The sequence below is a fragment of the Platalea leucorodia genome (genome assembly GCF_965183815.1).
Source record: "Platalea leucorodia genome assembly, chromosome: 4".
Classification (NCBI taxonomy): domain Eukaryota; kingdom Metazoa; phylum Chordata; class Aves; order Pelecaniformes; family Threskiornithidae; genus Platalea; species Platalea leucorodia.
Window position 1 is genome coordinate 96147277 of NC_138826.1, and position 22122 is coordinate 96169398.

The 22122-nt window shown below is 40.1% G+C and overlaps 1 protein-coding gene across 6 annotated transcripts in view; it reads right to left on the minus strand.

The window, feature by feature from the left end:
- Positions 1–17327, minus strand: part of PNPLA8 (patatin like domain 8, phospholipase A2) — a 42429-nt gene extending 25102 nt beyond the window's left edge. For 5 of the 6 annotated variants that reach the window (XM_082311010.1, XM_082311013.1, XM_082311014.1 and 2 more), the window contains exons 1-7: positions 17173–17327; positions 14794–16010; positions 13828–13977; positions 12440–12591; positions 10616–10710; positions 5114–5285; positions 208–265 (exon numbers count right to left, since the gene is read on the minus strand). In XM_082311010.1, the coding sequence (XP_082167136.1) occupies positions 208–265; positions 5114–5285; positions 10616–10710; positions 12440–12591; positions 13828–13977; positions 14794–15918 (1752 nt within the window). In that variant the 5' untranslated portion in view covers positions 15919–16010; positions 17173–17327. Of the gene's footprint in view, positions 1–207; positions 266–5113; positions 5286–10615; positions 10711–12439; positions 12592–13827; positions 13978–14793; positions 16011–16738; positions 16800–17172 lie in introns of those variants that run through there. The other variant, XM_082311011.1, reaches the window with a different exon arrangement.
- Between the last annotated feature and the right edge of the window lie 4795 nt (positions 17328–22122).

Consider the following 22122-nt stretch of genomic DNA (forward strand, 5'->3'; position numbering starts at 1 on the left):
ATATGAGAAATTGCTGCAGAAATTTAAGAATCCAATGAATTTTTATCCTTTAAAAGCATGGGTTATCTCATATGGAAGCTTGGAGAGCATATCAACACTCATGCTGTTTATTCAATATTCTTCCAGGGATAGTACTCTTACTCGGAACTCTTAAAAAAGTACTTGTGGAATACACAATTAGTATTTACCTTAGAAAACTATACTTACCTTCGGACATTTGGAATTTCTTGCAGTTTCAATCATAAGATTTGATCCCATTTTTTCCCTACAAATAAGTGTAAAAAAAAAAAGGAAAATGTTCCATCAGTTTAGCATGAACAAAAGACGCACATTTTTATCATCCTTACTTCTGAGAACTTTGCATTTAAAAGAAGCAATGCTGGGATTTCATGTTAATAATTGTATTTCTATGGTTGACTTCAACGGACCAATATTTCAAACCTTCTAGGCTGTTGGAAATAAGTCTGAAGAATGATTGAGGTCTTGATTCAGTTACTCACTTCACCACATACTTAACCATAAATCATCAGGATTACTCAGCTACTTTGTGAGAGGAAAACAAAGTACCTTGCCACATTTAAGAATCAAAACAAATTAATATCTTTATTAAGCAGTTTTATAGTAAAGAAAATTACTCTCCTGAACTGTTATGAAAACAAAAGCTAAGAAAAGAAAGACAACATTCTACGTGAATTAGAAGAAAGTGAAAACATCTACATGTAATCTTCTGTAACAATAATTCAATATGCATTTAACATCTATTTTTCAGGTGGAATTTTTTGATATGCCTACATTTTTATAAATCTGACAGTGAAATCACACCAACGGTCAGCATTAGAATTTATCATCACATCAGGGTCAGTATTCTAATTGCTAATTAGCAGGTAACCCTCCTGTGTAGTGCAGGAGACTGGAGGATATCAGCATACTAGCCCATAATCTTGTATCAGCAACTGTTTCAACTTCGATTTGCTTACAGTAAAGGTATAAAACTCTACAGAGTGCGTGCTCATCCATAACAATTCCAAATAGGCTTTCATTTAAATCAGCAAGTTTTCTTCCTCCTGTTGAACACAGCCCACACAAACACAGGTTGTGCATCTACGTTATTCTGCAAAGACAGTGTTCGGTATGGCCACGCTTTTTAAGTAACGTGATTCCATGTGTTGCTGTTGAGATCATCCATCTAGAGCTTGCACTACTGCGACAGTAGGTAGTAGCGCTTCCACTGTTAAAAAACAACACCTTTATCAATCTAGTCAGGTCAGAAGATAAAAGAAGCTTTAAATGTTACAACAGCAGTAGTCCTCAAGGTAGACAGTAAACTGTATTTGGAGGTAGGACAATTTACTGTTCCACAAGTGGATATTTGTGCTTGAAGGATGGCTGTGCACACGTCCTTGAAAAGAAGAAAGGAAGGGGGACAGCTTCTAGTCCTATGATTGAAGACTACTGCTGACACAATTCTTACATCAATAGCACTGTTTTGTTTTATTTTTTCCAATAAATGCATTAATTCCAGTCTCACAGTCACCAAACAGAAGGGGAAGAGTGCCATCTGCACTCACTGATTACAGAAGGAGATGAAGGCACACAGAACCATGAAGCAGAAATATTCAGAAATAAAAATGAGACTGACAGAGGTGAGATATGAAAGACATCTACTGATTTGCATCACTTTCATCCACTTATTCCTAAATATCTGTATTAGATATTTTTTCCCAAACCCTGAATGCAAAGATTAAAAAACTGTATAAGCAATATCCACTGCTTAATTACAGGAACTGTCAAACTGAATAATTATTTTCTCACATCTTGTTTCTTATGAAGGCCAAGAACTGATGCTTCAGAGTAGGTACAAAAAATCCCTTAAACTACTATGCAACTTTAGACATTAAGGTCTAAAGATAAAAGTTTAATATCACCTCCAAATTTATTTTACTTTTGTTGCTAGCATTAATACTGTAACTGCATATTATCTAAATGTCTTTGTCAAGCCTCGCTGTTCAATTATTTTCTTTACCGAAGTCACAACACAATTAATTCCAGTTTATTCACAAACTGTGTTAAAAGAGGAAGTATCCTAATTTTAATTTTATTGAATAGCCCCTTGTTCTTGAAGAAAAGATAAGAACGACAATTCTTCAAATATCTTACTATCTCAAATTACCGCTTTAACTCGTTTGCTTTTTTTAACGATAAAGAGTCCTAATTCCTTTGTGTGAGTTGCCTGTAGGTCATTGGCTACTTTTTACCAATCTTGCAATAGAAACGTTTTCTAAAATGGGGTAACTGGGACCATAAATAGTATGTTAAATAAAACTGTATTATAGATTAATATAACGACACCATAATATTTTCTGTATTTTCAATCCCAGCCATCACACACTGAATGATTTTCTTTGACCACAAGCACGCAGATGTTTCATTAAACTGATTTCGGTGTTGTTATGGACACTTTTGATAGTAAGGTTAGTTTAAATCCTGTAAGCATTTTACATTTTTCCACTCATGGGTTATTACTTTACACATAATTTCATTTGCAATCTTTTTTTTCCATTTTTCTGCTTTGTTGGTGTCTGTCTGTGACCTACGTCCTCTAGACATGACCTACCTAAACAACAAGTCTCCTTTACAAACGTTGCTCTTTCATTACTTTGAGCAACTAATATTGCAACACTTATTTCAATCCTGCTATGAAGAACATATTGCCAACCATATGCTTAAAGAAACATTCTAATGGGCTCCAGCCAGGGTGCAATCTAATAGTCTGGAGAAAGAGCATTCAATTCGAAAGGCAAGATTGTAACTTTAACCCCCTTCTATCAACAATGACAGAAGTACCAGGAAACTATGACACCTTTACCAAACCTATAGGAGAGACTTTTATTGCATGTTCCATAAAGATACAAAACATCTCACTGATAATGCCACAAAATCTGTGAAGTATGTCCGGAGTGACTAACTGGTACAGGGTGTGTTGCCTGTCCAGTCACTGGAGAGCAGTCTCAATTTATACTTTAATTTGCGTAACAAATACTGAAGTATTATTACTTGTAATCCCAAACACATGCATTATCCATTTTCCTACCAACAGAGAACACGTAACTTTTACCCTGCCCTCTACACAGTGCTTGACTGCTTCTCAAGATTACAAATTCCCAGTGTGGGATTTTGGTTAGCTTGTGAAAACCCCTAGCTGCTCACCAAATTTCTCCACTAGTTTCTCAAGACAGGATGAAAGAAGAAAATTGTATATGTAGACAACAGTCAAAAGAACACAGAAAACTTGGAACTATAAGCCAAGTTCTTCTTACAAATGCAATTCAATATAACATATACATAGACTGATATACGGTAAGTATAATTTTCTGCACAAATTAATAAAAGTAACTGATTAAAACCAATCCTCAAACTGCTATTCAAGGAATACATAGGAAGAGTTAAAACAAACATATATGAAAGACATAAAATCAATTCCCTACAGCACTCAAAATAAAAAGTTAGTTAACAAAATTAGTTGTCATTTTCTGAAATGGAATTTATAATATGCCTCATGAGTGCATGCAACATTAGCCTAATGCAACATTAGCTTAATTATTTTCAGCAAGGATACTTTCTCACAGAAAATAATACCATCAATATTGTGGTAGGGCTAAATGTATATTGCATGCCTGTATATTGTAAATGGATACTCTCTATTGCAAGCGAGGCTGACAAGTCTACTACATTTAAACAACAAAAACCCACACAGCACAGGTAAGGCTTTTAAATTTAAAACAAAATATAAAGCAGTTTTCCCTGCAGGAAAGCCTACTGTTTCAATAAAATGTTGTATAGGCATAGCATCTCCCTTCAACACTGCAGAATTAGGTCAACAAAAAGTAATTTATTGATCAGTAAATTTAATTTTTAATTTAATCTATGGATAATATAATAATTGCCTGGCTTCTGTCCATTGCACAGGAGCAGAGTGCTTTACCTCCCCTCATGTGTTACATGTAGTTGCAAAGAATAATAGCATTTTAATTAAAGGCATGTAAAATACTTTCACATGAGGTAATTCTGATTTTCACAAGACTTCTTTGAGTTGGGCAGGGGAGGCAAAGAGGGAAGGCAGAGAAAAAACTCTTTTTTAAAAAAGAGGAATTCCAGGTATGTGAGAAGAAAAACTCATTATACTCATTTCGTAAACACATTTATTCCTAAAAACATGCAAGAGCATAGACAAGTGCTTGGAAGCCTCTCTCTCCACTTCAGCAAAGTGAGATGCTTAAAACTCAAGCAGCACAGGTCCCACTATAATGTCTAGAAAAAAATGTTTCAATCCCATAAAACACATTAATCATGTTCCCAAAGGAACTTGTCAAAGGAACCTATCCAAAGCAGCTTTTTACCATTTTACATTTGCTCTCAGAGAAGGTTGTTTGAGTTCTTTCACTAGCAGTGCCAGCTTACACTGTTTGGGAAACTATGACATTAGTTTGCTAAAAATTATAAACTATGGAACTATCAGTACAAATACAGATGAATAAAACTAAGTAATAAAACTTGTAAAAAGCATTAATCATTTCTTCCAATGACCTTTCCTGAATAACCATTAATGCATTTGTATACATAAGTATGAACAAACACCATTTCACTGGCAACTCTGACACAGCAGATATTTTTTCATTGCAATCCTTACAGCTCATTTCCCTTTCCAAAGAAAGGGGCAATGGGCAAAACCCCTCAATATAGCAGCTAAGATTAAAAATCCCTACTGCATTATTTCATTTCTCATCATGTCTCCTATAAGAAAAAAAGCACAGCAGGTTGTTAGTAAAATTTGTAGCACATCTATAATGAGTCAGATCAAGCAGAGCTGGCAAGAACACTGGAATATAATCAGAAATCAGTGCACTAAAGCTGACTACTCCCCAGAAACAGAAATCATTACCTTAAAGGCTTTCAATGTTTTGGTAAATATGAAAACAGCTATTTCAAAAGAATGAGAGTATATGCTAATCCTTTCTAGTTGTTTTAAGAATTTGCTTACCAGTGAAACAATAACAAAAGCGAAGGCTCTCAGACATTATACTAATTATTTTTCACCTGATCATTTTTTACTTACTTGAGCATTTTTTCCCAGATATCACTGTCATAAAAGGCGTGGCTCCAACCCATTTTGACTGTTCCAACAATGACATTCTGCTTAAAAACATCTGATCCTAACTTGCGATACAGTTCTTCGCAATCATCCAGAGGGATATGGAACAATCCCAACATAAAAGCTAATATAGCTCCTGAAAAAGAAATATTTTGAAATGTAAAATATAGCCTGGAGTAAGATTACAAAGATGGATTACCATTTAATATAGTTCATAGGTTAGCGGAATATCTATCTTGAAAAGGGAAGATCAATTGACATTTGTATCACTAAATTCCTGTTCAAAGATCACAAACTATGTTTTAAAGGACGTATACAAGATAGGAAGAGTCTACTTTCAAAAACAGAACTATGAGAAGTTGACAAATGGCATTTCATTTCACAGATTTCATCCCTGCAAACATGCATATGGCAGAAAGCAAATTAAATCCACTGCTTTATTTGGAAAGAGAAATGAGTAAGAGAAATCTATGCTGTGGTATTAAAAATATATTTGGAGCATTACTTGATATCTGGCAAACTCTGAGTAAGTAAAGAAAAATTCTAGGAAAATTCTGTAAAAAGAACAGAGTTTTGACTAGCTTGGAATACATTTGGTTGCAACCATTTACAATTAGTCATTCATACATACTGCCATCTAGTGTGTGCCTTAAAAAAATACGACCTACCCTTGTAGGAACAAAACAACAGTATCCAAAAAGCATGGTTGCAGAATACCATTAAAAAGACTGTGGAAAAATACAATTAATGCAGCACTACAGTTCTTAGATATATTAAAATGAAAGGGACACATACAACTTTTAAATCTAATTGTGCAATACTGTGAGGACATGTAATTAAGCATTAGGAATAATTAGGACACACAATTTTTCTGATTTGGAAATGAATGCAATAGGTTTGAATAAAATGAATTTTAAAGAGAGTAAATTCTTGAAACAGAGTAAGAATAAAACACATATGCAGAAAGAACTACATAAAGAAAGTTAGAGGTGGCTTTAAAGGAAACATGACTTCCAAGCTTCTTTTGCTCTCACAAATCCCACTGCCATGATAGCTAAGAGTCAGTGGACTGATGGTCTCAATTTTTTTTAAATGTAGCCCACATGCTTAATATAACCTGGGCCTACCTGACACAAGAGAAACTTACTCAACTGCCAAATCACCAAATGCCTGTATTCAACACAGACTAAACATACAGCAGCAGAGAAATGCCATTTTCCTGAATCATGCAAATCCTCTGCTACCTTCTTTTCCTCAACTCTTCAGGACCAATTCTATAACAACATGCATTTGCTATTTTGGTGAGCAGTTTCAAAGCCAAAGCGCCAAAATTCACACCAAATGCAAACTCATTTTCACTTCACCTCCTGAGAAACAGCACCAAAAAACTGTGGTCTGCATCAGCACACAAATGACAGTAGGTAATATCAGAGTCAAGGTACACATTGAAGTTGCTGAAACTTAATGGATGGAAACAAGACACTCATAGGGGAGTAAGGTCAAAATCAAAGATATAGTGCAGGCTCTATCAGATGGTCCAGAGAAAAAAAAGTTTGACACTTCCATCACATCCTGCTCTGTATCACAGACTCCTACGCTCCAGCCACCATCTCAGCCTTGATGGCCAACACTTCAGGTGGAAAAGAACACCTAAATGAAACCTGGGAGGCTAAGGAGCCTATTTTGAAGAACACAGGGATACAGTTGGCTAATAAGACACAAGACAGGCAAGAATATAACGTGAAAGATAAAAGTGTTCCTTCCTTATTCAGTACTAGTAAGACCTCTGCTGAAGAGCTATATCTGGACCTGAATGACATTCTTCAAAAAAAGATGTAGACCAATTGAAAAAAAGAAAAACCACACAAAAAAGTCTCCAAAACAATCACAGGTCAAGGAAATCAGTCTGTAAGGAAAGCCTGAGTAAACAGGCTATGACAAAAGTCTTTAAATGTAAAAAAGGCTGCTGCAAAGAGAAAAGAAAGAATCTGTTATCCATGCTCCTGGGGAGTAAGCACAAGAGGAAACAAATTTGAACTGCAGCAGGAAGATCCACATTGGATATTTGGATTTTTTTTTTCCGAAAAATAAAGACAGCGGAGCACTAGCAGATATTTTCTGAAGAGGTCTGACATGATTCAAGATCTTAGAAAATTGTCAATAGTGAAACACACATAGCTGAACCTTCCCTTGGGAAACGAGATAACCTCCTAAGGACACTTCCTGCACTATAATACCACGACTTGACTTATTCACGAGTTCTCCTGAACAAAAATACTTCTTCCATCAGAAAGGTTTCCAAAATGCATTTCAAAACTGGAAAGACATCATGGGCAAAAAAAAAATTAAAATACCATGAACACAGAGAGAGATGCCAGCTTTGTTTAAGGAGGCTCCTCATCTGCAAATCACTGAAGGCTGGGAGAATGCTTGGGGGCACTAGCCCTGTGCTGTCCTTAACAACTTGAGAAGAATATTTTGGGAGAATATCCTTATGTGAAGTCCTTATGCAAACTTCACATACATCCAAAACTGATGATCAAAGAGACCGGTACAACTCAGATGTCTTTGTAGTAAAATGTACTGGAAAACAATATGCTTAGAGAACCTTTGATCACAGTATGTCAAAGATCGAATCCCTCATATGATGCATCTGAATGCCACTAATTATTAGATCAATATAGAAGTTTAGGAAAAAAATATATTTTTAAAATTCTTGGAGCAGGCCAGCACATTTGAATATGTGCTGATCACACTTTGCCTTATCATATACTCTTGATGTTATAAGCTGCTCCCTGTGACTGAGTTATAAGTGCACCACTACTGAGAAGTATCTTTGATCTACTGGGAGACTGCATGAGCAGTGAAAAGAGCATACAAGCCACAGCCACAGCACACCTGCAGAGAAGTTGTCCTCAATGGGTTAAGTGCTCTGTGCATCTATAAAAAACACGTCATACTCTGGAGAACAGTGGCAATCACCCTCACTTTCAGAATTCCCAGCAGCTCAGCTCATGGGGCAATGGCACTTCCTCCTCTCAATTGCCTTGTTTTCACATCTGGATTTTTGCACAGAACAGGCACAAATTCGGTACACAGTTTACATTAACTTGGTTCCCCATAAAAAAAGTTCAGTGGCTATCACTGCGTTGCACGTGCTTGCAGATTTTATGGTGCTTCCATGCCCAGATGCCATGCTCAGCAATAGGCAGGTGACCTAAGTATGCAGGACCATCATTACAGTGATCTTTCTCTGTGACTGCCTGCATTTACACCTTATGACGACCAGTGAAGTACAGGGAAGCTAACTACACAGACTCACTCTGTGATGCTGAATTCACAGCAAACTGATTATTTCTAAACCTCAAAGGCAAAACAGCTAAATGATATTAAGAGATATGAAAAGCACAGCAGAAAAAAAGAGACCTGTAATGCACAAGAGGCATCCTTCCTATCATTTAATACTTCACTCTTGTGAACGACAATTCATCCAGCTGCAAGCTTCTGCAAATCCTATTGGCCTATGTACTGTCAACACAAACTGAAATGGTAATGTACACTGCTAGCACATGCTGACAGATATGTACAGCCTCTCCTGGCCATGTCTTGTCACCTATTAGTGCAAGCTGGACTACTGCAGACAAAAGGTTGATAGTGTAAACAGAGCTTAAAATAATACGTTAAGTACTTACTAGCAGTTACAAAACCCCAAATCCGGTGAAGAATTAAGAATAAAGTTAGTTCTAATCAGAGTAGTGGGATCGAATTAAGAACACCAGGCCTCTCTATAATAGATAAAATGTCTTTATTATGATTGAAGGAGACATTAGAGAAGTGCTTTGTAGTGAAACTATCTTCCAAAGAAACAACTGCTTACTGCTAAATTAACTAACAAAGGATTTTTTTCAAAGACTTAAAAATGTAAAGCAGGGAACTATATTTTGCCTACAAACAAATTCTGTCTAGTAGACCTAAACATTCTCCTCTTCTCTACTACTTTGAGCCTATTAAGCAAATCTCTGGAAACATGAACATTGTATCTACTCATGGTGATCTGCATTTAATGTTATTTCAGAATTAAATTGTATGGAAGATTAGTACAGTGCAAAAAAATTGAAGTATGTGAGTTTCTAAAGGAAACTGAGCTATTGCACTACAGCATACCTCTTATGTTAGAAATCAGCATTATGCTGCTACTGGTCTAGCATCATTTCTGAAAGAGATAACTGTCTTTTAAAAAGAAACTTAGGCTTTAGAGTTGCCTGCTTCCTAGGGAGGAGTAACTTATCATTGAGTCACAAGAGTAATTAAGGCAGGGAGGGACCTCTAGAGGTCATCTAGTCCAACCTCCTGTTCAAACAGGTTCAATTAGAACAGGTTACTCAGTACTTGTTCAGCTGCATTTTGAATATCTCCAAGGATGCAGATTCCACAGCCTGTGCAAGCAACTCCTTCCAGTGTCTGACCATCCTTGCAAGGAAAACATAATTCCTTATACCTAATTGTAACTTTCCATATTCCAGCTTGTCTTGGCTTTTCTCCTATCACTGTGTACCCTCAAGAAGAGTCTAGCTCCACCTTCTCTGTATATTCCCATTAGTTGAAACAGCAATAAGACCTCCCCTTAACCTTCCCTTCCTAAGGCTGAATAAACCCAGTTCTTGCGCTCTCTCGCTATATGTCATGACCCCCAGTCCCCTGATTATCTACTTGGCCCTCTGCCAGACTCACTCAGTATGTACACAATGTACCCAACAGATTAAGCATTTACTGAGGAGCCCAGAACTAGACGTACAGTGGCCAGAGACCCTTAATCTGATGGGTATGTTCTTGTGTGTATAAGCCAATATGCGGTCAGCTTTCTTTGCTGCAAGGGTACACTGATGATTCGTTTCACCTTGTTCCAACCAGACCAGGTCCTTTTCTACAAAGCTGGTTTCCAGCCAGTCAGCCCACCTCAGATGGAGGGCTTGGTACTTGGCTTTATTGAACCTTAGGTGGTTCCTGTGAAGCCATTTCTCCAGCCTGCACAGGCCGATCTGAACAGAGAGCATCACTGTATTGACCACATCCTCTAATTTAGTATCATCCACGATCTTGCTACAGGCACACTCTGTCCCACTGTGCAGGTCATTAATAAAGACAGGAAACACTATTGGCCTTGAGGGACATTACTTTAGCTGTCTGTCAAGCCCCATAAACATCTGAGATATTTTATCTGTGCATAAAATGAAGGTTTCGCATTTGTTGAAAAAAATGAGAAATCTGTTTGAAGTTACAAGTGTATCATGAATCACCCGAAGTTCTTATTCAGAAGAAAGAAGAAAGACTTTAGAAATCACACCTGTATTTTCCCAACTTACACTCAAAGTCAAAAACTGGCAAGTTCTGCAAAACCTACATTTATTCTCAGATGTTCTTCTACTATATTCATAGCAAAATTCCAACTTGTGGCTTAACAATTACCTGTGCTTACACCACAAATGTAGTCAAAAAGTTGATGAACCGGCTTTCCAGTTAGTTCTTCTAGTTTCCGTAGAGTCTGAAGTGCAACTAAACCCCTGAAACACAAAAAACCCTTCACATACAATGGTAGTTTTATCTTACATAGCTCTAATTAAGCCCACCTTTGCTTAATTATAACTAACTATAACTGAGTAACTATAACAGTATGGATCGTGAATATTTCCGGGAATGAAAGAGTAGCAGAACACAATTAAAATGGAATGATGAATATAAATTACATACTTGGGCATACCAAAAACAGTACTCAACAGCTACAGCCATATTGTTTGGTAGCAAAGGCTCAGGGATGATCATCAGGATAGATTTTAGCTGCATCCACAACATGCGGCACTCAAAGTTTGGTCTTCACAAGGCTATATAATGCCCCTTAGGACATAGTATTTTTCTGTCTGTGGTTTTTTTGCCTCAATTCAGTGTGTCAGAAATAATGGGAGAGTTGCATTCCAGACCATCAGACTTGTGCTTCTATAGCATGAAACAAGAGTTCTGTCACGCAAAGGTGCTAACTCTGCTGGGCTAGAGCTAGAGAACTGCATGTGGCAAAAGGAGCACCAAATCAAGTACCATCTTGCCAACACGTTCTGCTGAGAATGGCACCTCCTGCACGGTGCCCCTGGATCTGTCCTGGCTTCTGCTGAAGACCACTAGTCAACCCACTCCAAAACTATAACCGGCTGAACACCACCAATTAAGTGGCACAACAGCCAGTAGTCAGTACTCAGGTTCACCCTCTGGACTTGTTTCATTTAGTGTTATAGATGTAGATAACACCTTCTAAAGATAAGGCATCTTCTAATGTCACTCCCCTAGAAATCTAACAGAAAAATTAACACACTTTATTTATACATAGAGCATCCTTCTTTCTACTTTGTAAAAATCTTTATGGTTTACAATGAACTTTTGGAAACACAAATGTTGAAGTTATGGCATATAATTACTCCTTATTGAAGGCAACTGATTTTGATGCAAGTAAAAAAAATACTATGGAGAAACAAGGAGTTCGTGAAACTGTTTCTGCATTGACTTCATACTTCACTTCCTACCAATAAAGATCTGTGAATCAGTAAATATTTGCCAACAAGATTTCTTAAAATATACCTGAAAACACAGCTTTTAGTGAACATCAGACTTCAAATTGAATGAACATGCTTCTGCTACTACTCTTTACAAATTGTGGTAGATGCATAAATTCACGCAGAACGAGAGCACATGTAACTAAGGATGTGTGGTGCATAAATTAAAAAAACGTGTTTGTTGTAGAAGAAATATAAATCAACAGCATGGCTAGAGTAGCTTTCACCACTAGCCTATTCATTCTTTCATATGAGACCAGTCCTGCTAAGGTAGGTCACCCTCCAGACAAGAACATTTTTTGTATTACTAAGTCAACACAATCATGAGAGTATAAACTATTTCCAGCGTTTCACACCAATTTATTATTTCTGAGATAAGACTTGTGAGCAGACTAACTCAAATAACTATTTAATTTACTTCCGAAAGGAGAAAGAGCCAATTCAAGCACTTAAATGTATAGCCAGCTTTAAATGGGCAAGTAATTTCAGTGTCATAGGACTACTAATACATGGAAATTTAAGTACAAATGCATACAAAAGTAATACCCATCACTTGAATAGTCAAATGTAACAGAAGTGTAAATCATAAATTGCATCTTTGGGCACAAACTTATCAAAGAGAAACTGAAAATTTATTTCCAATTACAGTATGAAAAAGACTACAAGTATATAAAAAACCCAGAGATTTTACCTTGTTCCTCCTCCATCAATAGCGAGGACTCGAATTCCCCAGCCTTTTACAGGGTCTGTATATCCAATTATAGCTAAAGTCTCTCTAACAGCAGCCTGAAGACTTTCGTCATTTGCCTGTCTCAGTCGCAGTAGGCATGGGATTAATTTTTCCTATTGATAAATAAAGATATTTCATTCTAACTATATGTTTATATGAAAAGAATCCATGCTTAAATTTACTAGTTTGGCATTTAAGTATAAAAGTAATATATTAGTTAAACTCAGAGGAAAACTTCTTTCAATCTGTATTTACCCATCTCTCTCTCTAACAAGAGAAAGGACTCCAATATTATGTTGTACACATCCCATTGCTAAAGTAACTACCCATCAGAATTAAACAATCAAGGTGAAGGGTAAATCTTTTGAATAGCTAGAAAAACTATATTTACCAGCAGTTTAATTTTATTGACTTTAATGTCACATTGGCCAAATATAAACTCAAGTATGGAGCATACCAAGTATAGCTAAAAGCACAGATTTTGCTGAACAGGTATCACACTGCTTCAAAACAGGAAATGCCCTCTAAGTACACTAATATTAAAACAAAACAAAAATTAAAATTCTTCCTTGCACTGAGTAATTTTTAAATGTACAATTATTATCACAAAGCTAGAGAGTATTACAATCAAAATGGGAGTAGTGAATGTACTCTTTCATAATAAAGTAATTCACACCTATTCATGTGGATGCTGGACCTCTACCCTGCTCAGATGATTGATCTGGCCTGCACTCCATTCCCAAAGATCTCTTTTCCAGCAATTCTACAATCTATGTCACAGATTTGTCACATCTTGTGGAAAAAAGCCCGAGACTGACAAATGCTATGATTTGGCTAGTACTGCTAGAATAGTCTACCACCCACCTCCTGTCCTCTCACTGCAGGAAAGAGAATGAGTAGGACTACATTACATGAACTTATTTGATGGTGATACTCCACTCTTGCCCTCTCTCTTCAAAGGAAACATGCAAACAAGCATAAAAACTGTTGTGCATATGCAGATCAGCTGTACCGTACATTCCCGTCTGGTCAATTGCGACAGAGGACACAGTGTACGACCTTCGTCTACTGCTAGACTAAGCTATACTATCTATCCACATGACAATGCTGTATGCTTCTAAATTAAACATTGCAATCTGAAGAACCTTTAGCTAAACTACTGATTGTTTGCACATGAATCTGCTTGAACCAGCTAAAAAAATAGCTATAAAAAGAGACATTCACATTGTAACCTTTACAAATAGAAAGTATGACTAGCCCACAAAAGCACAGAAGAAAGGTTTATGTTATTCTATGTCAATCGTCTGTCAGGTATTTATTTTTTGTCTAAGCATAAAGACTGTTTGCACCTTAATTGCAACTCGTCTGCTCTCTGGAAATTCTAGAAGATGATAGGTCAGTTCCTCAACCCTGCTGATACAGACTCTTCGATTAGAGGATCTTCGTAGGGCTTGAACTAAAGCTCGAGTCCTGTTATCAATACTCACTCTTGCAATAATCTAAAAAAAAAACAAATAAAGTTACACAAATAACATAAAACTACCCTAAGAAATGTGTAAAATCTGCCAAGACTAATCCTAAACTGTTATTTTAAGATTTCTCAGAAGTAATGGACAGCATGTCGTACCAGAGATCTGCTACAGATTCCAAGTAAGCATTGCTTAAACGTAAACAGGCAACCTTTTGATTCTTTGTTTACCAGAAAAATAAATAAAGGCAGCTCACAGCAACAATACACCAAACAAACGTGTCAGTATGTACTCAGATGTATTTTCAGGGCAACTCTGAAATCATAGTATTTGGACCATGAAGGAGTGCAAGATTACTACAACTACAACAATAAAAAGAAGCAACTAGATCGATCTATATTTATGTACTCTCTCTCTCTACCTATATATGAACTAAATATATGTATATACTATACATACACGTATGTGTACATACATATATAGACTTTATATATAAAGTTACCTATACATACATGTACTTATATAAAAAGTATATACACATATACACATATTTAATAAGTACATATACATATATGTAAGTTTACATATTATTTACATATAGTATGTATATATGCTTATACAGTTTTTATATATGTGTATATACACATATACTTATTTATATAAATACATTTGTACTTATTTGTATGCAAGTATATACACGGGTATATACTTATTTATGTAAGTATATGTGCATATATACCTATATGTAAGTTTACACGTATGTGTCTAGTGTATATATACAGTTGTATAAAACATACATATACACAGAAACAATATATAAAGAAGTAACGCTAAACAAAGACTTGCCTTTTCTCTCTGAAGAGACAGATGTTTTTCCCTCTCTTCTGCAGTCTTAGCCTCTTTTGCTTTGTCGTCCTCGTCTTTCTCAGACACTTCTTGCTCTGGATGTTTACTCTTCTCTTGTGAAACAACTTTCGTATCAGACCTTAACTTGGGAACCAACCCACCAATGTAACTGTCTACAAAAGCTTGTACACTGTTACTGGGATATGAAAGAAAGTTTGCAATACTTTTTTTAGTAGAAACTGGAATAGCAGTATTTGTCTTTTCAGCACCCAGAGTCTCTGCTTCAGGAGCTAAAGTAGCTGCTGAATCCACTGTCTTTTCTTCACCCATTACAGCATTTTCTGATGAATCAAGCTTGTTCACCTCTTCACTTTTAGAGTCCTGTAACAAAGCATCCCCTTTTTTCTCTTGATCCATAACAGAATTAGTATTAAAGTACCAGTTGATATGATCAGCTACGAAGTTGTAAGTCTCTCCAAAATTTGTAGAAAAGTAGCTTATATGAAAAAGGTGGTTTTTAGCAGACGCTGAATCTTCTGGAGTATCTTGATAAGTGCCACTTGAACTTACTAACACAAACTCTGAGTTTTCATTTGCACAAGTGGATTTCTTTGCAGCTGGGCCTCTGTCGCAATCCTCCCGAGTTCTGGCATCTGTGACTTGTTTATCATTTTCCAGATTTGCATTAATGTTATTTGCATCTGCATTACTTTTATTTGCTTTTCCCAGATTACCTGAGTGTGACTTTAATCGAGCTATCCGTGAAACCAGTTCACTGTGAGTGCCAGACACTGCCTTTGAAACAGATTCTATAGTATTCTTAATTCGTGACATGCGATTGTTCACTTTTGTAAGTCCTTTGGAAGAAGAAGTTAAAAGTTTCGAAACTCTGTAGCATAAAAAGTCATGGCTGTAGATGTATCTGTTATACCAAAATGTTCTGCTTCTGGCCCATCTGCACCGAGGTTCACTTGTATGAAAAACTCTCAGGTGAACGGCATGATTTATCCTCCAGCAGACATTTGGTCTATACAAATACAGGTATTTGTTTCTTTGCTTCCACCAAAGACTTTTTGGGTTAATCACGAAGAATAAATATGCGTCTAAAGATAAATGAACTGTCATCACTTGTAAGTAATTACACCTTTCCTATGTTGCTTGCGTACTTCATTCCAGAAAATATATTTCAATAAATAAGTTTCGTATGACAGTGTTATCTGAAAAACAAAAAAAACAACAATGGAAACCCAAAACCACTAACAAGGTAAACTAAAATCACAGAGTTGCTTAAAGCAGATGCAGCTTATTTATTCTTTCAGTAAAGACAGACAGACATTCAAATCAAATAATCTCGTGGGGATATCTACTTCTCAGGACATTTGGTAGTGTCATCCTAACATTTGAATTTCAACACGTTATTCCTTAAAGGCCAGTTTAAGTCCACCTCGAGCAATATGCAACACTTGTTGAAAGTATTTTGTGACACACAGGAAACTGCCTGCTGGTCTTTCCAATAAAGAGAAATTTGTCTCTCTTTAGCAAATTATCTTGTGCAGAGACCAAATTTCAAATGAAACTGTCATTGTATTACCACCCCTTTGCAGAATTCCTCCCAGGGAAGGACACCAATCCTTTGAGCAAAGCTTCAGTATAAAGCCACAAGTTCAACGAAACGTTCCTATCCTAAGAGCTGAGGGCAGTATATCATCCTTACTCTACAAGGAAGACGCAGACATTTCTGAGGTGGATCAGAGTTTTACACAGCATGCAAGAGTTGCGCTGAAACTGCAGGAGCAAATCCATTCCTTGCCTACACGGCAAGCTCAGGCTTCTCTAGCTCCTGTGCGAAGCGCCAGAGGAGGCCAGCCAGGCCGGCACCCGCGCAGGCCGACGCCGAGGCAACAGCAGAGGCGATGCCGCCGCGGGCAGGAGCGTCGTTACTTACGGTTTCCTCAGCGGCCGCCCGAACCTACGCCCTGCCCTGCCCGCCCCGGCCCTGCCAGCTCCTGCTCCGCCACCGCCGCCGCGCAGCCGGGCTGCAGCCCGGGGCGGCGGGCGGGCTGATATACAGCCAGGCGGGCGCCTCCTGCCCCGGGAGGGGGAGCGGGGTCTGCCTGTACCTTGCGCCATTTCGCAGAAATGATTTCGAGAGCGGCCGCGTAAACAAGCGGCGAGTCCCGTCCCGTCCCGTCCCCCCCCGCCCCCGCCCCCGGCCCTGCCCGGCGGCGGCAGTCCCACGTCACGCGTCCACACCCACCCCTGCGTCACGCATGCCAGTCCCGCGTGCCTGGCACGCGCTCACCGATCCCCCTTCCCACCCCCCGGGGCGACGCGGCCCACGCCGGCGGCGGCGGCGGCGGCGGCAGCGACGGCGGGTACCTGCTGGGCAACGGCTCCCGCCTCACCCCGCTCCCCAGGCCGCCGCCGAGCGCCAGGCAGCGCCTGCCGCCCCTCACGAGCAGGGCGGCCGCAGGGGCCGCGGCCCGCGCGGTGTCACCCCGGCGGCGCGGGCAGGAGGGCGGCGGTACCCACTACGGCGGCAACGGCGGCGGCGCGGAGCAGCCAGCGGGGCCGCGTACTGCGCCTGCGCCGCGCCCAGCACGCCGGAAGCAGCTGAGCGACGCGCCGGGGGGCGGGGGGCGTGGCGCGGGGCGGTGTGACGCGGGGCGGTGTGACGCGGGGCGGAGCCAGGCGGGGCAAGGTGGCGGCCGCGGCGGCGGCGGTGGCTGCTGCGCCTGCGCGCCAGCAGCGGCCGGCGGGGGCGGGGCGGCGACGTGCGGAGCGGCACGCGGGGGGTGGGGCCGGGGCGGGGCGGGGTCGCCTCGCCTCAGCGCGGGCCCGGGCGCGGTCGCTGGGAGCGGAGCTGCTCGGGCGCTCGGTGCCGGCCCCCCGGCGGCGCTGGGGGCGAGGGGGCCGGGAGGAGGCGGAGGAGGGCCCCTGCCCGGCCTGGCGCCTCTCCGGCCGCTCGGTGCAGGCGCCGCGGGCACATCCCCCGCATTTCCCGCGTCATACTTGGCGAAAGATCGCAAACACTGTGTCTTTCACAGGTGTGACCGGTTCGGGGCGCACGTCGGTGTTACTCAGCCAGACTTAAGAGCAGCAGCGGGCCTGTGAGCTCCCCGCCCGTGCACCCTCCCTGAAATACAGTTTTCGTGAAGTTGCCTAAGCGTGGGGCGGTTGCGAAGGATGGCGAATGCACCGCGTGCCGCAGTAGAGTGATGAACACCTTGCCTTGAACGTGAGGAGGTTCATGGTTCATTTCTGGTTTCAGATGCCAGTCATCTGCTTCTGTTCTTTCTCACAAATCAAAAAGTAAAGTTAATTTTCTTTCCTGGTGTTTTCTTCCCCAAAGGAAAACTTACAGCCATTGCATGTTGTAATTGTTACCACAGTTTTTTTTATAAGTTGAACAGCTTGAACTTTCTACATCTCTCAGTGCAAGACATTCTCCAGCTCTTGAATATTTTATGAATATTAACTGAAAAATTTGTAGTCCCTCTTTTGCCTCCAGTCAATGTGGTGAGTTGACGCTGGCTGATCACCAGGTGCCCACCAAGCCGCTCTATCACTCCCTCTCCATCAATAAGACAGCGTTGAGGAAAATACGGTGAAAAGCTCATGGATTGAGATAAGGACAGGGAGATCACTTATCAGTTACTGTCTTGGGCGAAACAGACTCAACTTAGGGAAATTTATTGCTAACTAATAACAGAGTAGTATACTGAGAAATAAAACTAAATCTTAAAACACCTTCACCCCACCCCTCCCATCTCCCCGGGCTCAACTTCACTCCCAATTTTCTTTACCTCCTTCCTCTCCAGCAGCACAGGGGGATGGGGAATGGGGGTAGTGGTCAGTTCATCACACGTTGTCTCTGCTGCTCCTTCCTCCTCAGGAGGAGGACTCCTCACACTCCTCCCCTGCTCCAGCATGGGGTCCCTCCCACGGGAGACAATCCTCCACAAACTTCTCCAACGTGAGTCCTTCCCATGGGCTGCAGTTCTTCACAAACTGCTCCAGCGTGGGTCCCTTCCATGGGGTGCAGTCCTTCAGGAACAGACTGCTCCAGCGTGGGTCCCCTGCAGGGTGACAGGTCCTGCCAGCAAACTTCTTGCTCCAGCACGGGCTTCCCACAGGGTCACAGCCCCCTTTGGGCATCCACCTGCTCTGGCATGGCATCCTCCATAGGGCTGCAGGTGGATATCTGCTCTACCGTTAACCTCCATGGGCTGCAGGGGGACAGCCTGCCTCACCATGGTCTTCACAACGGGCTGCAGGGGAATCTCTGCTCCAGTGCCTGGAGCACCTCCTCCCTCTCCTTCTTCACTGACCTTGGTGTCTGCAGGGTTGTTCCTCTCACATATTACTCCTCTCTCGCAGCTGCTGTTGCACAGCAGTTTTTACCATTTCTTAGATATGTTATCACAGGGGCACTACCAATGTCACTGATGGGCTCAGCCTTGGCCAGTGGTGGGTCCAAGTTGGAGCCAGCTGGCGTTGGCTCTGTCCAATATGGGGACAGCTTCTGGTGTCTTCTCACAAAAGCCACCCCTGCAGCCCCCCTGCTACCAAAACATTGCCATGTAAACCCAATACAATTAAATTTTTGAACTCTTAAAAGAGTATCAAGGCAAGACTTAACAGCAGTATTCCAGTGTCACTTCCTCAGTGAAGTACTCAGTGGCCACAAAGAGCTCATGACCCACGTATTGCCTAGGATCCTTTTGGCACAGGATGGTGGTGGTTCACACCCAGGTGCTCATCTGTTCGGAGCTGCTGCTTTCTGGATTACAGTGGCGTGTTCTGCAGGTATGGTCTGCCTGCCTTGTCTGTAGATGACTATGCAGCTGTTTGTATTACCTAGTGATGGTTTACTCCTGGAAACTGTTTTTAAGGCTTGTATGCTATTTTTTAATTTATTGTGGGTTTTCATTATATATGGCTAAGTTCATTTTTAAAACAAATAGCTGAAACAGTAGTGGCATCTGCCCTATGTGCCAGATGTAGCTAAGGAGGGAGGTTTTGCTGCCCATTGTTTTATGAGTTTCTTTAGTTAAAGGCCAGTTATTGTTATGAGAGCAACACAGTATTGATACGTTTTAGACTGTGTAGCAGTGTTAGCTTGAACAGCTTCCCCAGCTGTGTTGGCCCTTGTGCAAGCCCCAGGACTCTTGTTTGGTTGCCAGCGTGGTGAACAGAATTGGATCTCATAAAATGGCTTAAGAAGCAGTGGCCCATCTGAAGCTACAGCCTGAGCTGGCTTTAAACAGGCTAACTTGCATTCTTACGACAACAAAGGGTTAGGCAAAACAAGACCTACAAGTTGAGTAAGAAGGAGCTTTGGCCACGTGAAGCCTCATGCTGCCAGTGCACGCCCTGCTGCTCTTCGACTGGCAAATAAGGTACTGGAGGTAGGTGGCAGCTGATCCCTTTTACCTGCACGTAGCTCCTTCCTGAACAGTCACACTTTCTCCCATAATCTCATTGTAAAATTCTCTTCTGTGCCTGCTTAGGCATTCGTCTTGCCACTGGGATATGTACATCTGGTATGTCGATTCATACCTTTGCTGAGGAAAGGATTCAGGGATTTCACGTTTTGGGTCTAATCGCAAACCCACGCATTCTTGCCACACAGCTCTCCCGGAGGATGAAGGGGCCTGTCTGATCTGACATGTTCAGAGGCCCATGATTCATCAGCTTCTCAAAACAGCCACTCAACTCTCCAAAAGAACTAAAATCACTGGACGAAAAAAGATAAATTTGTGTATTCCCAGGCACAAATTCTGCATCTACACCTTCTCAAACATTTTGTCAATCTAGCCTTCTCTTCACTGTGGTCATGATATTAAGAAGACATGATCTTAAAGTTATTTATTTAAAAGATAGACACTCAACTAAGCTAATTTTGTAAGCTCTCTTAATAGTCAAAGGTGAGTTGATTCATCCCATTTGACTAAACACCTACTTTTTGGATAAGCGAGATGAATCCACCTACGGTATTCAGAGGGTGGCTAACTCCAACTACAGTAGTTTTCACATAGTATGGAAATGATCCCATTTATCGCATTTTGAGATATATTTTAATAAGGTGTACATTATTTCTAACATTCCCATATGTATGTTTGTCTTGGAGTGCTACTTGGGGAAAAAGTCGTAATGTGTTACGAGGCAGTTTGATAAAAATTGGATATTTATCAGAAGTAATTGTTCCAAAATTTGCCTTTCTAGGGTTCTCTGTCCCAATCTATGAAAGTTTTCTATTTTATTACAGTCTCCTTCACTATAAAAGGTGGTGCAAATACACTGAAATTAATTAATTCTGAAACTCCTTACAAAATTAAATCTTACTCTTTATTGTTCCATGACTTTGGTTTAGATGAATTAAACCTGAATAGAACAACTTCCAGGGGTGAGATATTAATTCTGAGAAAATATTTTTGCATGTACTTTCACTATACATTTGATACAAAGGTATTATAATTATGGATAACGTTTCAGTATATACAGGCAGGGTTGTGGTTTGGTTTTTCTTTTTACTTGCCGTATTGATTATGGATGGTATCCTGGAAATACAGCACTGTCACCTAAGAGACTCAAGCAAATTAAAAATACCCCAAGTATTTGAAAGCACTATGACAAATTAATATACGTTGGTAGGGTAGTAGTCTGCTAATAATGGTTTCTGAGGTAATTATTTAAATCTAACATCTTCAATTAAGCCTTAGGAAAAATGCTGTTGTCTATTTTCATCAACGTGACATGACATAGGGAGAAGCTGTGTAGTGCTCCCAAGTATTTTAAGCTTTGTAAATGCAGAACACAGGTATTCTGCCTCTTAACACTAGATGGCAGACGAAAATGGGAAAACATTTCCTTGTTTTCAGAGATAGAATACTGAGAAATTAATTTGCGACTTGAATGAACATTCACTGAAAGTTCTTAAAATAATAAGAATGAAGACCATCGGACGCAGACACAAAACATCATGCTTATGATAGCATGGATACTTTCTGCAACCTTTCATTTGGCTGCAGTTTTTGGCCCAAATCCTGCAAATAATCAAGTGGAACATTTCTACATTATTTTCTTATTGCTTTTTTATCTACGTTACTTCCCTTCAATATTTTGCTCTTCTCAAAGAAGAACTAAAAATTCTTGAAGCCTTAAAAAGGCTTAAACAACTCAAAAAGAAGAGAAACTTTCAGAGAAAACTGTCCTTGCCAGATAGTAGCATGGTTGTGAATTTGCCTTCCGTAAATCCAAAAAGCAGGTGATGTGAGACTTACATTGCAGATGCTTAGTATCTTTGTCTTACATCAGCTATCTAAA